General features: G+C 38.9%; 2 protein-coding genes across 2 annotated transcripts in view; one reads left to right on the top strand and one right to left on the bottom strand.

Moving 5' to 3' along the window:
* Positions 1 to 412: 412 nt before the first annotated feature.
* LOC113020725 (arf-GAP with dual PH domain-containing protein 1-like) lies at positions 413 to 13,240 on the top strand. Its single transcript, XM_026164928.2, has 11 exons — positions 413 to 552; positions 2,259 to 2,389; positions 2,833 to 2,924; positions 4,844 to 4,926; positions 9,418 to 9,530; positions 9,734 to 9,880; positions 10,201 to 10,284; positions 10,723 to 10,785; positions 10,902 to 10,973; positions 11,267 to 11,495; positions 12,596 to 13,240. The coding sequence occupies exons 1-11, from the start codon at positions 462 to 464 to the stop codon at positions 12,622 to 12,624; spliced, it is 1,134 nt and encodes a 377-aa protein (XP_026020713.2). The 5' UTR covers positions 413 to 461; the 3' UTR covers positions 12,625 to 13,240.
* A 400-nt stretch (positions 13,241 to 13,640) lies between these two features.
* LOC113020724 (ras-related protein Rab-26-like) overlaps positions 13,641 to 22,822 on the bottom strand; it is a 67,172-nt gene continuing 57,990 nt past the window's right edge. The window contains exons 6-9 of the mRNA XM_026164927.2: positions 20,169 to 20,234; positions 19,031 to 19,087; positions 16,787 to 16,863; positions 13,641 to 16,272 (exon numbers count right to left, since the gene is read on the bottom strand). Coding sequence (XP_026020712.1) covers positions 16,173 to 16,272; positions 16,787 to 16,863; positions 19,031 to 19,087; positions 20,169 to 20,234 — 300 coding nt within the window. The 3' untranslated portion in view covers positions 13,641 to 16,172. The remainder of the gene's footprint in view (positions 16,273 to 16,786; positions 16,864 to 19,030; positions 19,088 to 20,168; positions 20,235 to 22,822) is intronic.

The raw sequence follows: 22,822 nt of genomic DNA, 5'->3' as shown, positions 1-22,822 counted from the left end.
TTGTCCCTAGCATATTTAAATTAATCAAACCTTGATCTAAATTGTTCTTTTCTGTGTGACCGGTCCTGCCGAGTTTGTTAGTAGATTTGAATGACTGATCTGGCAGACTACATTTTGTAGTGAAGTGAAATAGCGAGGAAGAGGTCAAATATGGGTGGTTCCACTCTGCGTAAGTCTCCATTATGACCACTGGAGGTCTCCCTCCAAATAAACAAAGAAGAGTTGTGTTTGCATTTGCTGTTTCAGTGTTAAAGCATCTACACAACGCTGAACGTGCTTCATTTTTTTTCTTCTTCTCATCGAGGCACCACCTAAATTCGACACCGCTCCTGTTTGGCCAAGCGCGCTCTGACGCCCTGCGAATTTACTTCAGTTCGTCCGGCCACAGTATCTGGGCTACTTTCTATGCTGGAGGATTTTAGGGGTTGATCAGGCGTCGGAGCAAAATAGGTTAAACTTAAATGACCTCCGATCACGAAATGATCAGACAGCGTGTGAAAGCGCTTCTGGACAAACCTGGGAATGGGAACTGTGCCGACTGTGGAGCTGCAGGTAGGCTGGAGGAGTGGAGTCACTCTCAGATGCTGGACATCCAGTTTTAAGAGTGTTCATACATTCTGTGGCAATCCCAACTGAGACACACGAACGTAACTGCTTTAGTTTCTCTTCTCGGGCAGTTATGACACCTGTGCGATAGTTGACACAATGAAGATTTTCACACTGATGCAATACGTTTGTGAGTTCTGATTAAAAAAAAAACCCACAACAACAACCAATACTGTCAGTCGGAGGTTTTCAGTAGTTTCAGTAAAAAAATTTTTTATTATTATTATTTTTACTGTTCATGCTAAGTAGCCAAATGGGTGTTTATGTACGTGGTTGGTTTTCTTTTTCAGCTTGCAGACATGTGGTCACACACCCTGAGGAACACACCTAGTTGTTTAACATTAATCAAATCTGCAGCTCAGTATATGAGAGCATGCATGCATTTTCAAAAAGGTGTTGCTTGTGAAATTTACTTTCACTTATCTACTCTGCAGCCTTCAAGATTCTCTTGTGTGGAAGGCGACAAGCACATGAGAGCATCATATTAAAATACCAGTAATAAACACGGCTGCAGTTCTCTTGGAGTCCTTTCTTTCAGCTCTAAGTTTTGAACACACTCATACATTTTTAGGCTCTGCGTGCATTACACTTTCTGTGTAGAATGACTTCAGTGTTAGACCGAGAGGGTGAGTCGGCGTGGGACTTGCTAACCACGCGGCAGCATCTTGTCTCAGTGTTACAGATACACGGTTTCGCATGTGCACAGTTTTTAAATTATGCTCGAGGAAGTAATCGAGCTCTTTGTTCTCATGCTCTCTTGCATGTGTGCGGCTTTGCCTTCCTCAGAGACGGTTTAAAGGCTGGCTGCTGAATGCTGACACCAATCTTGTTGCCCCAGTTCTGCGGTTCAGTTACAAAATAACCACAATGGCAGGTATAATATAGCCTCACGCTGGTCAGTGCAATGACGCTAAAAATTAAACTTCGAAATATATCTGCATCTCCTCACACCTTCACTGTATTATAACCCTGCTCAGCGTTTGTTCTCTGTACTAAATTTAAAAACATTTAGTGCAGCTTGTCATACTGCATGAGTTAAAAAAAAAAAAAAGAAGAGTGTGTGGTATACATAAAACTCTGTGAAGTTTTTTCTTTCCCTGCTTTTCAACTTTTAAACCTTTGCTTAAGCATTCATGTTAAAGGTGAATGTGATGTGTATTTATGTATCTATTCCTGCATACAGACGCTTATTAAAAACACGGGGTCTTGATATAAATACTGAAGATTTAGGCTGCCTAAATTTAGGTCCTAGAAACAAGCTTATTGCGCACTAGTAACTTCCTGTGTATACTATAGTGAGCATATGTGGAAATCTATTTATGCTGTGCGCTGATCATCTGCTTATGTTAAAGACGAAGAGGCAGAATGACCGAGAAACAAGCAAGCTTTTATCGTTGGCTTGTCTTAATCTTGTTATGCTTCTGCCTGTGCTGATTTCTGTTCTTTCTCAGGCGACATTTGTAACATATTTGTGTTTATTTGAAATCTTAATCAACTACAGCAATGGTTGTTCTATTTGCCTGTGATAACCACTTTTCCCAGTTACTATTTGGAACCATTAGTGTCTGTCAGGAATTTTTCAGTGTGGCAGTTACGTAAGGTAAAATATTTTGTGTGTGTGTGGTCATATACCTCTTTATCCTGCATTACAGGCCCAGAGTGGGCATCGTACACCCTTGGCGTGTTTGTGTGTCACAGCTGCTCAGGCCTCCATCGAAACATTGCTCAGATCAGCAAGGTCAAATCTCTTATTCTGGATCCCTGGACCCCTTCTGAGTTGGAGGTGAGAAACCCAGTAGGAGATCCTCTAGTAAGTGGGGATCAGCAATCAGGCTTGAAATCACATCTGCACCCATCTCTCTCAAGCATCTATGAGCAGCTATCTTTCTGTCTCCCACACTTCCCCTTGCATCTCTGCTTGAAAAAATAATAAAGGTCATCTATATGAATTAAGCTTGGACTAAAAGAAATGGGCCAGCAGCTGACGGACACAACCAGCTTCTTTGTGTACTTATGCAAAGGCGTGTCTGTGTATACTTCTCTGCGTGCTGAGCAGCATCCTCAATTTTAAATACGAAGACACAAAAGTGCAGCAGTCAAACTTTGGGCAAAGAGTCAGCCAAACTAACACTGAGCTCCAAGCACAGCATTTTGAATATCTACAGAAAGCGTTGAACACAAACAGATATTCCTTATAGAGTGAATGTTTTTTCCCCTCCTCCACAGTTTATGGACTCTGTTGGTAACAATGCTGCCAAAGCCATATATGAACAGCTAGTTCCTGCCTTTTACTACTGCCCCACCTTCAAGGATTGCACGTAAGTAATCCATCCTCTTTTGTTCCACTTTATGTTTGAGTCACCTCTAAATACGCAGTCAAAATGTAAAGAAAGTACACCCTCTTTCACTTCGAAGGTTTTACACATTAGTACATAATAAAAAATATTATGTTCCTCAGCAAATCTTGAAATTTGGTAAATACAACCTCAGACAAGCTACAATACACGACATACTGCACTGTGCCATTGTATATTTAACAAAGATTAAGCCAAATTGCAGAAGCCGTGTGAAAGTATAACCTTAGGGATTGAGAGGGAAGGTAGCACACAGGTTCTACTAATCAAATGAACTTGATTGATTGATCATCAGTAAGTGTGAGCACCTCAAACAAAGAAGTTTTGGCAGCTTGTTGTTCTGGATCATTCAGATACGCACTGACACAATGCCCAAGATGAAAGGCATTTGCAGTGATGTTATAGAAGCAATTGTTGCTGCCCACTAGTCTGGAAAGGGTTATGAGGTCATTTTCCAACAATTTCAAGTCCATCTTCCTAGAGTGAGAAAGATTCTTCACAAGTGGAAAACATTGTAAGACCTCTTGCCAACCATGTTAAATGTTAAAGTACATGACAGTAGAAAATTAGAAAAACAAAAGAAATATGGCACTTTAGAAGGGTCGCCTTGATGCCGCCTTCATGGCTTATGTTTGCAAAGTTGCATCTGAGCATACCAGAAATCTTCCTGAACAATGCCTTTTGGACAGATGAAACCAAAAGTCAAAAGTCTGGCCATAATGCCAAGAACTATGTTTGGTAAAAAAAAAATAAACGCAGCACCTCAGCACAAACACACCAAACCAACAGTCGAGCACAGTGACAAAGGGGTGATGATGATCATTTTAACACAGGCTAAGGACCAGATTATTTTTTATTATGTCTTGATATGTAAAACCTTTTAAATTGAAAGAAGGTTTCCATTTTCTTATTATGACTGCAACATGGATAAGCACAAAGCAGTGGGATATGACAGAAACTGTTTTTGTTTTTAGTAATAAGTATTGAAAACTATTAAAACTAGTAAATTTCTCTCTATATATGCTCTAAATTAATTGTTATTTTATGCAGTAAATATTAGCAATGGTGCCTTTAAGCCTGCAGCTGTTGGGAAAATGGATGTCTTCATTAACAAGTGGTTTTGGTTTGGCAGGATGACATTGATAAGAATGCCCAGTTCCTGTAGTATGAACAGGAAGCAGCAATTCAGCACGAGGGTTTCTTCTTAACTGTTCAGCGATATAAATAACAATTTTGAACAGCACCACAGTGACCTGTCATGTCAGAAAGTCTAAACGGGCATGTGTTGTGTTTTGGAGGGGTGACTGATGAGTGAAGAAAATAGGGATGAAAAAGGCAGATCCATTTACTACAGTGAAGAGCTGCACACACAGTAATACCGCAGCAGTTTGAACATACTGAGAAGATGCATACAAGTGCAATTATTATGATTATTATTATTAAGGGAACCAAAAAATACAGAAAATGGAAAAAAGGAGAAGAATATGACGCTAAAGAACATCACACACCATCTAATCGTTATTATGTTTGAAACAGGACAAATGGCCTGTAAATGGCCTGTATTTATATAGCGCTTTACTAGTCCCTAAGGACCCCAAAGCGCTTTACATATCCAGTCATCCACCCATTCACGCACACATTCACACACTGGTGATGGCAAGCTACATTGTAGCCACAGCCACCCTGGGGCACACTGACAGAGGCGAGACACAAATGATAATTACAAGATGATGAGGTTGTATTTGATAGATGTTTGCACAAAATGAATCCACGAGGGTCGGCATCTGCGCAAGTTAATGAGATGTTTACAACAAATTAGCTGAGGCATGAAGTAAACATCAAACCCAGGCAGAGCTGAGTGTCTAACAGCCTCTGTTCTGCAGGGTCCTGCGGGATCAGTGGATCCGAGCCAAGTACGAGAGGAAGGAGTTTTTGTGCGTGGAAAAGCAGGAACCCTACTCGGCAGGTAAGAATACAACATACCTGTGCACAGTTATATGCATATAGTTATACCCTTTTACATGACCAAAAGAAGATGTATTTCTGCGTCTTACGCTGCACCACCCATTCAGTGTTGATTGAATCAGCGAGAAAGCGTCATCTATTAACCCAAACAAGGATCGAGGACAGAAAACACGCCACTTTACCACCTCCACTTCAAGTAATAATTCAGGAATTTGGGAATAAAGAAAATAATTGAAGGGCATAAAAACAGAAATGAGATATATCAGCTTAATTGGTGAGATGTTGGCAGGTGCTGTTGTTGCAGGAGGTACTATGTGACTTGGTAATGGCATCAAAGGGTGTAATAGGAAATAAATAGTCATGGTCCACCAGGCACCATCACCCAGTGCTCATTTACATAGCCCAGCCCAATTAGTCAGCTGTTTAGAGATAGATGGTGTGTCAGCATGGCTTATGTTGCAGAGACAATGAGGGTATGTCATCAAGTGAAGAAAACGGTCTTTTTCTGCCCTACAGATCCTTTTTATTCTCGTTTCTCACTAATTACCAAAACACCCTTTTCTCATTTTAGTTTATCTAAACTCAAACTTAATGTGTGAACACTTATCCATGCCTTTTGTGCTGAATCATGTCCCTTTCATAATGGACGTCTGGCTAATTGCCCAATGCAATCTCATAAGAGACAAAGAAGCACCAGTGGAAACCAGACTCAGTTAATCAATAACGGACGCCTCTGCCACTGACTGGCAATGAGTGTGCAAATGCCAAGACTGGACTACTATGAGTCTGCCTGTTATGACTATTGTGATTTTCGCATGCACGAATGTATGACACAGCTAAGATTATGATGCGAAGATTATGTAGCGTTTCCAAAACAATCTTCTCTTATTCACTTCTCTGAATAATATGGACACACCCTCATTAGTGGACGTTACATTTAGAGTTCTCATTTCATATCGTCAGTATCGTCTGTTGAGTTGCACAATGGCCATGATTGTAAAATGAGGTGCATTGCATCGCTGGGTGTGTAACAGAAAATCCCTATGCTGTTTAAATCATGGCATAAAAATTGCTTTTTTTCTACAGTCGCAAGGGCAGTATGCAGTCGATTCACAAAACCTAAATAAAATAGCAAACAGAAAATGTATATATTTAAAGCAGATGATATATTTAACACCGATGACAGGAGAAACTTTATTTATATAAAAACAAAACTCCAGTTATTCGATTGTTATCTTTATACATCTTTATTCTTTCTAACCAATGTCTGAACTGTTGGTAACTATTTATTTATATATTGTTTTAAGACCTTTATACACACTGCATGTATGGTTTTCACCAAACTCGGTGCCAAAAAGATAGGCGTAGTTGTATTAATGACAATAAATTATTATTTATTTTAATATTTACAACTTTTTTGGACACTGTATGAAATGTTTAGATACAGAATATAAGTGCTGAAAATGGGCAAAAAGTTGAGGTTAATGTGTGAATAGTTAACCCGGCACTCTTTGAGATAAATGATTTAGTAGAACGGAGTAATTTGAAGTATTTTTATTGTGATTAGACCTTTTTTTCCAGAGCAGGCTGTCTTGTTTTTCAGGGCAATGGGGATCTTGTGTTGTGTGTTCATACCTATTCATAGGATCTTATTTAAAAGAGCCACACATAAAGGATAGGCCTACCCCACAATGTTACAATGCTGCTAAGTTCTGAGAAATCCACTCTTCTCTTTAGCAACTACTCAGAGTTGAGCAAAGTCTGAGGAAATGGGAAGCTGTCAGACGTGTGTATATGTTACCCAGATAAGAAATGATGGTCACAAACCATACATACTATCAAGCTTGAAAGACTGCTTCCCCTGGTAACGTCTGTTTGGAAAACAGGAAACAAGGCAAGTTAAATTTTGTTCAACCCGACAGAAAGCAGTTTAAAAAAAAATTGTACATTATATAATACAATACTTTGTTACTCAAAACCACACCTTCAGAAGGTGTGTGTGTGCGATTGTGTCTTAGAATTTGTAGTAGGGCAGCATCACAGATGGTAGGTTCACATGCTGTAGTCCACATGATGAGGAAGCAGAATGTGATGGGTAAAATCAACACAGTTCCCTTTTAACTAAGTCGTATGAGGTTGTCACTGGGTGTCTCTGAGGAACCTCGTGCATTTAAAAATTAGCATAAAGCTTAAGATTTGCTTTTGTTGTGTGCCAATATACAATCTGAAGTGTATTGTGCGTTGTATTGTTAGTGCTGCAGAGTAGATGTGCAAGGCAAGCAGGAAGGTTTGTAACTAATTGCTCTGGTCTCGTGTTAGTCAGGTCAGCTGAACATATTTAAAATGTAGACCGCAGATTTGAGTCTGGGCTAAGATCCTGGCACACATATGGATGTTTGCATGCAGAAACTAAAAGTCTTCTCAGTTGCAGGTAGAGAATATAAAGCCCTGTTATCATAGTCTCATGACAGTCAAACTTTGTCTCTCTGTCAATGCTCCCTTGTGTTGTGCTGTGCAGAGGTTTAGAGCATGTGAATATGCGTGCCTGCCGTGGAGGAAGAATGCCCTCTTTTGTGCATGAGCATTGTATACAACAGCGCACATAGATTTTATGCCAAAACATGCAGTATTCATCTGTGCAGGATCTGGAGAGAGACGGACACTGCCATCCGAAACTCCCTTTGCTCTTCCAAGTGTTTGCAAATCTTTAACTTTCTGTTATCTCAGTGAATCATTTCTCTTCTTCTCCTCTGTTCTGTCGTTGTGGAAGGTTTGACCCCATCCCAGAGGTGGAAGAAAACAGGTTCAGGTTCATAAATTATTGATGAAGCTATTGCTCAGCCACAGCAATAGGTTCTATTTGTGACTCAAAATGCATATTTAAGTAGGAAAGTGAAGAAAGATGCAGGTGTACCATAATTCTAGGTACTGTAATTTACTGTATAAATTTCTGGCACATCCTCCTCTTATTTTGAAGCCTCTGGCCTCTATAGCAATGTATTTAACCTCATGCAGCAGCAGCAATTAACTGAGGTGCTTTTTTTTTTTTTTTTTTGGTACAGTTTCTTGCGGGGGAAGTAGTTTTCGTTGTTTCTGACGAATCAATGTAATATATTACTAGGAACACATGCAGCTATTCATATCCAGTCAGATTTCCATTTAATTTTGATTAAGACCATTTGCTCACGTAGTATGCACCCTTAAACACTTGGCTGCCTAATTAGCCTTTTGAGTGCTACATGTAAAAATGGGGAAACTTTGTAGTTCACGTGTGACTATGGCGATTGCGTTGTAGCATCACAGTGTTGGTAGAGTAACAGCTGAGGAACAATACCCAAGTGTTTTTTGATTTCGTATCAACTTCAGCATCAGGATCTAGCTCTCTGTTATTTGGGTGCATTTTATATTTCCTTAGTGTTTCAGTTTTAATTGTCTGTATGAGAATAATGTTATTACGGTTTTGTGTGTGGCCATGGTCAAGAATAGGACCATCTACTACTGTGTGGGTGTCTATGTGTTTGTGGGGAGGAGAAAATAGGTGAATGATTGACATGATTATTTAGGTATGACTAAAAATAAGTGGAGTCATTCACTGCTCCCGATTGTTCAGTTACAGCTATGAAACAAACGTGCTTAGTGTGTGTGCTAGCATATTTGTTTCAGTCATTTTCAGGCTTGTAGATCAGTAGAAGCTTAATTATTTATGTATAGTAAAAGCCATTACTGAGGTTCTTAGAACAGTGGTCACAAATACTAAAAGGGTACACACACAAGCACAAGGTCATCAGTATGTCTTTCAGTGGCCTCCACCAATGTTGTTACTGGTTAGCTCTTCAAGCGATTGTGTAATAGGCGTTTAATTCACCGGATGAGTAACCACAAGACGTGGTTGTGCAATAATATAGATTATGTTTTCTTTAGCATTTGGATTAGTTTAAACCTATTTAGCAAGACAATGTGGGTTTAGGGATTTCCGTACTTGCTTTCTGGAATTAAAGTGTCAGCCATGAGTGTAAGGCGGCATGAGTCAATTTTTTTTTTTTAATGGCAAGTGGATATAAAAGCTTTGTGTATTGTGCAATTGCTGCAACTCTTCAGAACAATTTCTGTCTAAATATATCAAAATAGTAGGAGTTAACCTGGCAAAGCAAATTAAACCATATAATTTTAGATTTTATTTGAAACATAGCATGAACATAAGCGATGGGAACTGAACACTGAACAGGGTCAGAAACAAAGGTCCAAAACAAATGCCAATGCTACAGTATATGCAGAGAGGCTATCATTGTTTTATAATGTAAATGGATCAGCCTTAAAAGTGACAGTTTTCTTCTTGCTCTAAATCACCCAGTGCACATTTATCTATCTGATTATCAAGTTAATAACAGTTTGTTTATTTGTGGACATTTCTTAGATGTGTGTCTGAGATTTTCAGCATTAATAAAAGTTGTTTTGCTTTCACCCCCAACCTGTGTTTCTCTCCTCCTGGCAGGCTACAGAGAAGGGTTTCTGTGGAAACGTGGCAGAGACAATGGACAATACCTAAGCCGAAAATTTATTCTGTCCGAGCGAGAGGGTGTGCTTAAATACTTTAACAAGCATGACGTGAGTTCTGTCTGTTTTGCTTACAGTCTATCACTTCATACATGTCCTGATTTTTCTCTTTGTAATATATGAAGTTGTATAAATAAGGAGCCTGTGTGTTTTGGCAAATGTGGTTATCTCCTAGTCTACAATTGGTTAATAATGTGCAAAAACAGCCTTGATAATGGCGAGAATGTTTAACAAAAAGTCTTTACTTTCTGCAGGCCAAAGAGCCTAAAGCGATTATGAAGATCAATACTTTGAATGCCACTTTCCAGCCATCCAAAATGGGCACTGCCCATGGCCTGCAGATAACCTACTTAAAGGACAACAGCACTAGGAATGTCTTTGTTTACCACGAGGATGGAAAGGTGAGTTGACATGCCCCGTTTGGTGTTTCAGATGGGAAATCGTGAGCTTGGGAAAGTTAATGTGTCCCTCTAGAGGAAAAGGTTGGCAATTACAATTCAACATGTAACAAATTTACTTTAGTAAGAGCATCACAGGGATCTGTTTAATTAAAAATAGTGACCAATATATTTGCCAATAGCTTAGTTTCAGATGGTTTTCTTACAAAGCATTTTTAAGAAGTTACCTTGTTAGTGGAGTTAATTGGGGATGGGACCAATGGTTTAAATGACATGATAATGTGTAACTTAGCCATTATACTTCCTTATGTCCTTCTCTTAAGGAAATAGTGGACTGGTTCAATGGGATCAGAGCAGCTCGATTGCGCTACCTGCAGGTGGCTTTTCCTCTAGCTCTAAACTCTGAGGTGAGTAAGTGCTCTCATATATGGGCTCCTGCATGAAGGCAGCTACAACTAAGGTGGCTGAAGACAAGTTTTTCCTTTTCTTTTGAACTTGTCATTATGAAGGTAATATTGCACACAATAATGGCATCTTTTGTGCTTCAATCTGGTTGCTGTACTCATGATTTAAGCTCATGTAGAGGTTTAATTTAAACCTTTTGCAGGTGTTTTTAACTTCAGTACAGCTCGGTAAACTGTATTTATTTCTAAAATGTCAAATTCAATTCAATTCAGTTTTATTTATGTAAAACACTAAATCACAACAACTTCTCAATGTGGTTTAACTGCAAACCAGTAGTCAGTTTAATATAAGCATGCGCACATATACAGTTAAAAAAGAAACGAACAACAAATCAAACGTTTTCCTGAAATGATTGAGTATGTTTCTTTTTCTTTGTGCAGCTGCTGCCAAAGGTAACCAGAAACTACCTAAAAGAGGGCTACATGGAGAAGACTGGTCCAAAGGTGATTTTGTTTTGTGTAGATAAATTGCCGATCATATAGCACAGGAGAAAAATAAAATAAAAAAATCACAGTGATGCCGTCAAGATGACTTCGATGTCTTGTTTTCTGTCCTGCAGCACACAGAGGGCTTCAAGAAGAGGTGGTTTACGATGGATGACAGGAGGCTCTTGTATTTCAAGGATCCACTGGTAGTAAAGTTTCACCAGTAAAACATATGAAAATAATTTTAATTACACACTGTGACCAGCAGATGGTGCTGTGATGTTTCTCTACAGTCAATTCTTGTTTTTAAGAGACCATGACCCAGAATTTGTGCAAGTAGCCTTTAGCACAGCGCCTTTGATTTTATTCACACGTTTTGTGTGTTTTTATACTTTAATGAAGCAATTTCCATATCCATTAACTCTTCTGAATTTAAGTTTGATTCAGGTACATAAAACTACATTACATACATTAAAACTGCTTCTCTCTCTGCTTGTAGGATGCCTATGCACGTGGTGAGGTCTTCATCGGTAGTCAGGAAAATGGCTACATTGTGCTTCCCAACCTCCCTTCCACTATCCAGGGTTACCATTGGCCATTTGGAATAACAATAGTGACCCCAGATAGGAAGTTCCTCTTTGCATGTGAGACCGAAGTGGAGCAGAAAGAATGGATCACTGCTTTCCTTACAGTTATTAACAGACCAATGCTGCCTCAGGAGTATGCAGGTTAAAATAAAAAAAAATTACAAAACACATACAGTGCTGTGCAAAAGTCTCGAGCCACCCCTCATTTTTTAATATTTTGCTAGGAAATGTGCAAAGATACAAAAAAGTGCTGTGTAAATAGTTATCAGGAATTGTTCTCAATGCTTCTTTAAGGATGTTCAAAGCTCTTCTTTGGATGTTGGCTGGCTTTTGTTCCATTCTTTGTTGAGATGATCTCACACTGATTCAGTAACGTTGACCTCCGGGCTCTGGGGAGGCCAATCCATGGCTGATACTGTCCCATTGTGTGTTTTCTATCAAAGGTATGCTTTTACTGCACTTGCAGTGAAAAATGAAGCTGCTGCCAATCTGACAATTTCTAGATAGTATTGCACAGTGGATCAAAATCAGATACTTTTCTGTGTTCATAATTCCATCGTCCATCCATCCAAACATCCTTTTCTGCTCATCCTTATTAGGGTTGTGGGTGGACTGGAGCAGGTATAGGGCAAGAGTCAGGGTACACCCTGGACAGATCGCCAATCTGATGCAAGGCTCATATTTCCACCAATTTTGACAAAATCTGACACACAACTGGCTGAAAACCATGACAGAGCTTGGTTGTAGAAACTTACACTGTTGTGTACACTTTTTAGCTCAAAGCTCTTTGGGAATCACCTTATTAGTACATAAATACTATTTTGTACCTGTCAAACTGTGTTATCTTTGGCATTTGTTAAGATTCAACAAAAGAAAGTAACAAATTTTAAATTGGTTCTAGTCTGTTATGTGCAGAGACAGCACCGGCTCATGTCCTAAATGCCTTATAATGCTTGAAAGAGTAACAGGTTAGTCTTCAATGGTTTCGCGAAACAAAACATAAGATATTCTTCAGGTCAAGAACAAGACCTGGACTTAAAGTGAGTGAAAAAGCAGCTGATGTCAAAAGAAGATCTTTAGAAAGAATGAAACAAAGTCGGGTCCTTGGAAGCAAAATATAAAGAAATAAGGAGTGGCTCAAGATTTTTGCACAATACTGTAAATCGTTTTTTAATACATAGAAGAACGTGCCACTATTTTCTTAACTCATGTGGCTCTATTTTCTTTCTCCTTTTCTACAGTGGAGGCATATTTTAAGCACAAACCGTGATGAGGACGAAGAGGAATATAGAAACTGCCGCTGGAAGAAGAAAAAAACCTTGACATCTTGTAATAGAAGCACTTACGAAAACTGAAGGCTCACATAGAAAACAGCCTCACGGTGACACAGCTTTGATTATTTGGCATTCCAGCAGTTACCCTTTTGTCTCTGCCTGTCGTCTTCGTCAGCCTCACCTACATGATGTGCCAGACACGTTTCGTGGGGAGCCATGAATGTTAGCTAACTCATCTGCTATGTGGTCTGACTTACTTTCATACTTGAAACAGGACATTTACACTGAATGTGCAGATGTGTGTGTGTCTGTAAACTTGGAGTTAGAACGGCTGCTGCTCACGAGATTTCAGTGTAGTGTTCTGTCATCAGTAACAAGATTACATTTCAGATGTATGAACTGCAAACTTCTGACCAATTATATGCAGACCAAAACAGATTTATCTGACATAAAACTGCATGTTAACATCATTAAGGTGGTATACATACATTATTTTATATTAGACTTTCTGTAAAAATATGTGTAATTCTGAATGTATTTATTTTTTTTAAACTGTCTAATTTTCTATGTGCCACACAGGTAGAATAAACAATTTTTGCTTTTTTTTTGTTAGCACAGATGTAATCAATGTAACAACTAAGTACTGCCTAGCCTTACTGCTTCTTCTATATATACACAACTATTTAAATATTTCCTTTATGTCATGAGTTATTATCCAGCAGAGGGAGACATAGGAAAGGCTTTAGACTAAAAAAGGCTCCAGCAGCTTAACTTCATCAAACCAGTGATTGCTGGTCTACACTTTAAGTGATTTGTGAAAGCAGCCCTAGGAAAAAGGCACAACAAGGTTTGAGCACTACTGTCATTGGACTGTCGCACAATTTGTTCAAACCTGAAGAGCTGACGTCAATCAGCGTGAACACGCACATGCTCTCTGCTGCGCTCAGTGATCTGTAATTGCATGCTTTGTATTGTGTAACTGTCCAAGAAGAGAATTTGTGTAAGAGAAATATGATGTATACATATTTTTTTTTATTGTAGTTTTAAGTTACAAGAAAGAAGTTACACACTGAAAAGTAGTAAACCAAATAAACAATACTCTTAACTTCAAGGCTAAAAGAAAGAAACATGGGCATGTACAGTAAGTGCAGTACAGTATGTGGTTTCTGTGACTGAGATGGAGTCTTTCTAAGCAACAGTATATAAAATGTCATCTGTGATTCTTATATTAATTATAAGTTAAATACTGTTAACCGATTAAAGGTGACATACTGCTCAAAATGTTAAGAAAACATGGCACTATATACCCAATTTATATACGAATGTACAGAAAACACATACATGCAGTACTGTGCAAAGGTTTTGAGTCATCGGTCATTTCCTTTTAATCTACTTCCAAAGACCCAGACTTTCTTGTTTTTAAGGTGGTCTTGAGGATTAGTTCTCCAGGTTTTCTGTTATTGTTTTCTGGAGATTGGCTGCATTTTCACCCATTTTCAGTCCAATTCTTGTACCTGACATCACAAAATAGCATTTTGTTGCTTTTTGCTATAGAAAAAATGATTTAAATTATTGAAGCATTTAAAAAGGCACAAACTAATGCAACTCAAAGGATGAAGGCAAAAGGCTTTTTTAAAAATTGTATCTTTAGCTTCGATGTTACTGTTGCAAAAACACATCAATTGTTCCCATTTCTTTAGTTGAATCCAAAAATGCCAAAGATAAACAAAGATGGGCATAAAAATATTATTTTTGCATCAACAAGATTGAGTTGATTTCTCAAGGGCTATAGCTGAAAACCTAGCTTATCTCAGTATAGTGTGCAGATGTCCTTAAAAATACTGAGGAAACTGGACAATTAGAAGAAGAAGCAGATGAACAGTATTTGAAGGTCAGGGTGGTGATATCATATTATCTAACAAATGGACTGAAAATCAGGTTTGAAGTGATGAATGCAAATTTGAAATTTTTGGTTAAATTGATTAATATGTGTTAAGGAGGTCAAGAGATAACAGTGAGCATCTACAGCCAAGTGTAAAACATGGTGGAGGCTCTGTCATTGTCTGATGCTGCATATAAGTCAGGGGTGTTGGCTTCAAGTTTTAGCATGGAAATGATCCCAAACACACTGCCAAGACTGGAGGTCAACTTTACTGAAGCAGTGAGGGATCATCTTGACAAAAAACAGAACAAAAGGGATCCAACATCCAAAGAAGAGCTTCAAATGTCCTTCAAGACCCCTAAAGAACTATTCCCAATGATTATCTAAAGAGACTTCCAGCTTGTTAGAATTCTATGATCTCTGTGTTTGACTTATATACAGTATTTCAATGTATGTTTGCACGTTTCGATAAATCACTGCAGCTATTTCCCTGCAAAATATAAAGAAATGAGAGGTGGCTCAAAACTCAGCATTTAAATACACTGTCATGATTTGCATGGATTTCAAAAAACAAACAAAAAAGAAACAAACAGAGAAATAAAAAAAAAATTACAGATGTTTCATGTACAATACTTCAGGTCTCTATAGCTCTTTATTTCTCACTTCACTCCCATGCTCTTATTCCTATCTAAAGTGCTGTTCTCTTCTATCCAAACTATTTTACATGCAGAAAAAAAAGTAGTATTTACACCATAATGACCAAAAAAAGCCCAATTTTATATTCCTGTATATTGCATACAGTGTGTTTGACTATCTGTTTTTAATAATTTAACAAAAAATACAGATCAGGAACAGTGGTTGCATTACAGCTCTTCAAAACTCAAATGTCTAAATTTGTTTAAACATTATATTAATATGGATTCATATCTGAATGCTGTTAATGCTCATTGTATCCAAAATAGCGACACCCATTTGCTTTTACTAGATTTTTGTGTTAAAATAATACAAATCCCCCCCACCCCCAAATCCACAGCTGAAACAGACTAAATTTATGCTGGTGAGCTAACCCGGCTCCAGGGAGCCTGTTGAATCATTGATTTGACCACAAACTGTACAGAGGACACTTCACTACACATTTACTATTTGAACATTCATCCGTAACATCCGAAGAAAATGACAGTTGCATCTAACACAATAATTATATGCAGAAATTAAACTGCTTTAAAAACATGCATTTTATCTCTGCAACAAACAAAACAAAAAAGACCCTTCAAAATAAAAGAAGGACACCAGGCAACGGTGAAGATAATTGTGTAGCTGCAGTTGAAAAAGGGTAATAACTGAGGTGTGCCATCTTTGCCTTTTGCCAATTATAACCTTGGGCTACATTTACAGCTACAGAAGGAGATGGGTGGGGAAAAGCAAGACGCACATACACATGATGCAGGAAGGCAACGAGACTAGTGAGGACAACAGTGAGATTGTGTGTACTGACACAATGACATCTGAAAATGGACGAGCAGAAGGTCGAACGGGTTTATACCTCGCTGGAGCTGACTCCTCCTTTCTGATCACACCAGATATGAACATGTACAGTATGGAAATAAGTGGCACACACACACACACACACACACAGAGCCAAAGAGTGACTGGGGCAGGCTTTTAAGACCGGCAGCAGCCAGTGCCCTTCATTTCCTTGTTCACGTACTCATGGAGCTTAAACTTCTCACTGGGATCCTTCATGGACCTGTGCTTCAGCTCCCTGAGGAAAAGGAAGAGGATATTGAGGTAAAGGACCTTTACACACATTAACCTATTTTTGAAAATCCTGTGTTAGTTGACTGAATTGGCTGTCAGTCAACTAACACAGGAGATTCACATTCATACCTATGGACAGATTAGAAAATGCTCAGACTGAAATACTAAAACTGGACTGTGAGAGAAAGCCCGTGCAGAAAAGGGGAGAACAAGCAGAAGTCAGAGGTAGGCAAAAAATTTAATATTGTGTAACCACCTGACTTTCTGCCATTCTTTTAGCCAAATAAAGACAAAAATAAACACTAGTAAGGGAAAACTATTATTTAAATGTGTACTTCAGATCTTTATTGAAACATTTGCAACTTCAAGGAAGCATTTACACGAGTAACAAATCTTTTGTCTCCACATTGACGTCCATGTTTATATGAAAATACTAAATGTTTTAAATTAAAAACCACATTTTATATTCATACATCCTTTATATAATCCCTGACACTTGCAAAGAGAAATATACTTACTTGGCCACAGCAGTGAAAGCCAGCTCTACATTGAGGCCTGACCTGGCGCTGGTCTCCATGAAGGGAACTCCGAATTCCTGCAGAGCCAAAGCAATGAATCTTAATGCAAAGTGCTTTTTTTGTGCTCTCTGTGATGTTTGTACTAAAACCTCAAAAAAATAATCTTTTCTTTCTTAATTTTTTAAGAAGCAGCTTTGAGCAGAGGAGCTCAAGACACTGGAGAAAGATGTTTACAGTCATAATAAACTGCAAACCTGTCCATTAATCTGTTCATTCAGCCATGTGCTGCATTGAAACATTGCTAAGGTCTGAATTTCCTAAATTTTGATTTGTGATTTGATGCAAAACATCTGTTCCACCGTATCCCAAAGGTGCTCTATTGGATTGAGATCTGGTGACTTTCGAAGCCATTTGAGCACAGTGAAATCATTGTCATGTTCCAAAAACCAGTCTGAGCCATCAGAAGATGGGCAGGATATGGTTAGCAATAACACTCAGGTAGGTTGTGCTGTTTAAAAAAAAAAAAAATGCTTGATTTGATTAAAAACAGGTGGCATGGTGGTTAGGACTATTGTCTCACAGCAAGAAGGTCCTGAGTTCAGGCCAGGGTGGAGTTTGCATGGGTTCTCCCTGGGTGCTCTGGCTTCCTCCCACAGTCCAAAGACATGCAGTTAGTGGGGTTAGGTTAATTGGAAGCACTAAATTAGATGTGAGTGTGATTGGTTGTCTCTGTCTATGTGTTAGCCCTGTGACAAACTGGCGACCTGTCCAGGGTGTACCCTGCCTCTGGCCCTAAGACAGCTGGGATAGGCTCCAGTGCCCCCCACCGACCCTGAAAAGGATAAGCGGAAGCGAATGGATGGATGAATTAAAAATGTGCTGAAATATATCCCGTGGACCATTACTACACCAACAGACGCCTGAATGGTTATAGAAGGTAGGAGCCATTTAGTTTTTACCAAATGAATGTTGCAGCAGAAATCAAGACTCAAACCAGGAAATATTTTTTCCAATCTTCTGCTGTCCAATTTTGGTCAGCCTGTAAAATTTGTAGCCTCAGTTTCCCATTCCAAGTGTAGCCCATCTACTTCAAATTTCGCAATGCCGTCCACTCAGAGATTCTGTTCCGCACACCTTGGTTTTAACAAGTGTTTTTTTCAGTTACTGTTGCCTTCCTATCAGCTCCAAGCAGTCTGGCCATTCTTCTCTGACCTCTGACAAAAACAAGGCATTTTTACCAAGATAGCGCTCACTGGATAGTTTCTCTTTTTCACACCTTTCTCTGTAAACTCGAGAGGGAGCTGTGTGGTAAAATTCCAGTAGATCAGCAGTTTCTGAAAACACACTAACAACCATGCCTCAAAGTTACCTCCCGGTCTGATGCTCGGTTTGAACTTTGTCTTGACAATGTCTACATGCCTGAATGTACCGAGTTGCATTAGATATTTGCGTTAATAAGAAACCTCATGAAATGGCCTATAAGTGTATGTATAAAAAGTTAACACAGCAGGATTAAGCTTGAAAGAACAAATTGTGACTGGTGGATAAAAACTGCATAAAAATGTAGTGCCCAGCAGCTTCACACTTGTAGATAATCCAGCTCGGTGCCATCTCCATGCTTTCCCTCTGCAGGCAAATTTGTATCAGCAAACAGAGATGATAACTGATGTGTCTTTTTCCTTCCAGGCTGAGCCCCGAGTTACTTATTGGCACTTTATTGCTGCCATTTCTAAAAAGAATTGCTTGGCAGTTTACCTTTTTTTTCAGTGCACTTGGATTTGAGGCAGTGCAAGGATTTGCAGTCGCACTGAAGAAAGAGCTATAAAACTGGGGATGACTGACAGTCGATACATGTTATGCAGAAGCTCATAAAACACGATGAGCCATAAGACACAATTCTACAGAGTAAATACTGACTATCACATTTTTATTATCTATGGGGGAGAAAACACATCCGAGTCTTATCTTCCGTTTCCTAACAGCAGAAGGAAATCTCAGATAAAGAGCTAGAGTGAGAATGCAAACGGATCTCCAGATAATCACACATTTCTGTAATATTTATAATCCTCATGCTTGCCATAAAAATCCAATCAGCCATATAAATCCCTTTGGAAAAGCACATATACAGAAAAATTAATGTCTTCACTGTTTAGAAAAAGATTGGGGCAAAATTTCTGTTTATATTGTGTGGACCTTCAGACTATGACACAGCTAAACAAATCCCCATGCATCTTAGTTCTTCACCTTAGCAAGTCTCTCACCATCTTCTCTCTTCACCACCCTGTCATGAGTGGCATCAGCCTGATGAGACAGGAAAAACAAGGTTACAATCCAGCATCAAGCAACCATCAGCATCAGTGCCAAATATGCTTTCACCAATTGCAGGCTTTTTGCCATATATAAGCCTCGTTCTGATCCGATGGCAGCTAAGAAGACTCGGGATGCTATTAAAAGGCTGTTATGGCACGTTAGGTGACTGAAAGTAGACAGAGCTCTGAGCCAAAGACATCTGTTCTCTGCTTAGAAAGAATGACAGTTCCAGAAAATGTGTTTCGCTAATATTTGCAAATTTGATTGACAGTTATTAGATGTGTGCGCACACAGAATGACTCAGGACTCATTGGCAGAAGAGATGTTGTATTTCAACTGGACCCTCATGGCTAAATAAAGGATACATAAAAAAAAAAACAGGTTTTTAAGCAAATGTCACCAATAATCAACTGACTGAGCTTCAAACAGCTTTAGCAAGTAGTTGTGCTTAAGCACAGACATCAGTTGATGCTAAGCATGCGTCTGTTGGAGCAGCAAATTATTACTGATACTTAGAAATACAACGATACTTATTTTTTCTGAATTTTCTTAGATGCAACATTAGAGAACTTTTTTGTGTGTGTTTTGGTATTTGTCGCTATTAACAAATCCCATAAAAGACAAAATCCAGTTCAAAAATCAAGTGTGCATTATATTGTCCCTCACTTCCAAGCCCTGTTAAAGGCTTTAAACCAAAAGCAAGACCCAACAGTTTCATTGTCAGGTGCTAACTTGATAGTGGAAGAATTTACATTAGGTGCCACAGTAATGGGTGTGTATAAAAATGATGGGACTTCTGTGAGTGTCAGATTGAGTACCTTTAAGCACAAATCAGGTCAGATTATTGCCCAAAGCTGTCCTTTCAAACATGTAACACATGTGTTTAAAGTATTTCCACATGCCCACTCACTGTGTATCCAAAGGGCAATTATCTGTGCCACTATCATATCCCTGTCAGATGGGTTTTGTACATGTGAGCTGGCAGCTCACTCAGGTAATCTCTAGAAAAGTTCGGTATTGCAACGCATGTGTAAAAAACTGTTACCGCTATGAAAGAATTTCAGTGCCTTGCCTTGTTTCCAAGCAGCATGAGCACTACATCTTGTTGGGCGTATTCGTGGATCTCAGTCAGCCATGCCTGATAAACACAAGAAAAGAAGAGACAAGGATAAATGTGTGGTATGCATATGGAAGGACTCCGAAAAAGCAAACCCTGTCTGGTACTTCGCAAGGACAAGCTCAAACATTAAATCTAATCACAAAGAGTGACAAAAATAAAGGGTAAAGAAAGAGGACAGAGGATCTGGGGAATCGCAATATTTTAAGATTTTAACAAACTGTATAGTAAGATTGTAAAAAATATCATCATCAGTTAAAATCAGCTGCATCGTGGTTTAACTGTAATATGTGCCGTGGGGAGAGAGAGTCATCCAGGGGAACAAACAGCCTTTCTTACTGTGTGAGCTTCGACAGCTGCTGAACCGTCCGTTCACTGTTAATGAGCAATTAGTTAGCTCAAACAAACACCTGCTGAAATATTCCCCGCCGTCTCAGCACAATGCCTAATTGTACCCACAGCGAGTTATTCTGCATAAGTTTCTGCAGGTGATCAATCCTTTTTTTGTTTAGTGGTCCCACTCAGACAACTACAGTTAAGTCTGCTGATGACACTGCATTTGTAAAGGAATTTCTCAGCGTCTCTGTGTGCCAGCATATGGCCGAGGGAGACTATAAGCAGGTTTCATGTAAATCCACTATAAACCGTATGTGTCGCCTTGATGTGACTTCTTGGTATGCAACAGTTTTGTTTATTCAAAAATCTGGAACCTAAACGATAAACTTTGTCTCCCCAGTTTTGGATTCAGCTTTTTTGATGTCTTTTAAAAGGAAAACAACTAAAACAAAAATTCAGGTTTTTGGAGAAAAGCAGAGTTTGTTGCAATGCAGTTTATTGAGCTTCTCCTGATAAAAGCAGAGTCACCTAAGAAAAGAAGCAGAAGGAACAGTAAAGCGACAACAAAGTGATCCCGGGACCTCAAACCTTAAGCAAGCAAAGTGAGTGAGAGACAGACGAAGGACAAGCAAAAGGCAGAGGGAGACAGGAGCCACTGGCTCCGATTTCTTTGTTACAAAGAAAAAAAACACAACAAATATATTGTACACAAGCACAGACGATATGTGAATCCTAATCAGTCACAATATGTAGGGACAGCTGACTAATCAGGACAGTCGGGCTGATTGCTGATGGGCTGGTTTATGTTCACCTCTCTTTTGAGACGGATGAGTGGGAAAAATTAGTTCTGACAACTACTTTATTTTTTCCACTATCTCCATTCATCTAACAGCATCATAGTAAATCAGATGAATTCTATCATCTGAGCGATTTCTCATAGGGGCGTTGGAGGAAGATGCTGTCAAATATGCTATGTGAACCGACCTGTTTACCAGAAGACAGATCCCAGTTGCAGCTGGGAACGAGGAAATGTGGATGAAATTTTGTGTTATCAGCTTAGGCTACAAGGCTAGTACAACGTTTGATATAATACCAATACATATAACTGAGGTTATTAGCCTAGTTTATTTTGCGCAGCCCAGTAGGTACGAGATGAATCACAGATGGCCTACCATTTTAAGTTAAAAAAAAACTTAATTTAAAGGTTCCAGTAGGATCTATGTGATATTGAATAACTCCCCTATAATAGAATTTTGTGGTAGCTTTGGAGCAGCAGATAAACCCATCTGACACTGCTGATAATGATAAGCATGAAGAGGCCATGACTGAGGGGACAGGTAGCGACTAGTCTATTAAATACTTTGAATTAAGTTATTTATGTCTCGTAAAAATATATACCACACAGAGTATATGTGTTTTAAATTGTATCAAGACATTCAGAATACATCTGGGTAGCCTTCTGCAAACATGAATTGTAGACTATTATGATATGAATTGTTAGAAAAAATCAAAAGTGATCCCAAATTCCTCCACCATGGAATAAGTAGACCGGTCCTCTCACAATATTTGAGTACTAATCAGGCATAACTCGGCCTTACTGTTGCATTCAGCATGGCAACTACACAACAGCTCCCATCAGGGTTGGGAACTCCCAATATGTTCAGCATGCTTCCCAGTGTGTTCTGCCCACTGACTGTATGACAGCCTTCCTCCGAGGCCTGTCTACTGTGCTGGGGCCAACAAATAAGGCTTGCAATTCTTAAGGCACAGGGTTAAACAGAGTTCACTCACTAAGGCACACAATAAAGGCAGCTACAGTAGTTTTCCCACAGAGGATACATGTAGCATATTAAGTGAACTTCAAATCATATTTAATGAGATTACATCCAGTATATTAAATGAACTTCAAATTATATAAGGTGAGATTATCATACTGAATGAGGCCAACTAAGAATCGTTCCCTCTAGTGTATACCTCATAATTATTCCCATCAGTTTAAGCTACAGTAGTGAAACAGACAGTGGTGAAAATTCACGGGGGAGCCTTCTAACTAGAGCTCATTATAAATAACATGACAGCACTGTCGCCAAAAGTCCTACAAAATGACAGGTAAGACTGGAAGAATGGAAGAAACCATTTTACTTCAGCAACAATGCTCAAGACTAAGTATACTGGTTAAAAAAGTGTTAATACTGTAACCACCACCCTCTATTCAGCCTGTTAGATATGCTAATAAACCAGTTACTCATCTCTGACTCCCAGCAATGCCCACA

This window comes from Astatotilapia calliptera, chromosome 4 (assembly GCF_964374335.1).
Source record: "Astatotilapia calliptera chromosome 4, fAstCal68.1, whole genome shotgun sequence".
Classification (NCBI taxonomy): Eukaryota; Metazoa; Chordata; class Actinopteri; order Cichliformes; family Cichlidae; genus Astatotilapia; species Astatotilapia calliptera.
This window is presented reverse-complemented; position numbering and strand designations above follow the sequence as displayed.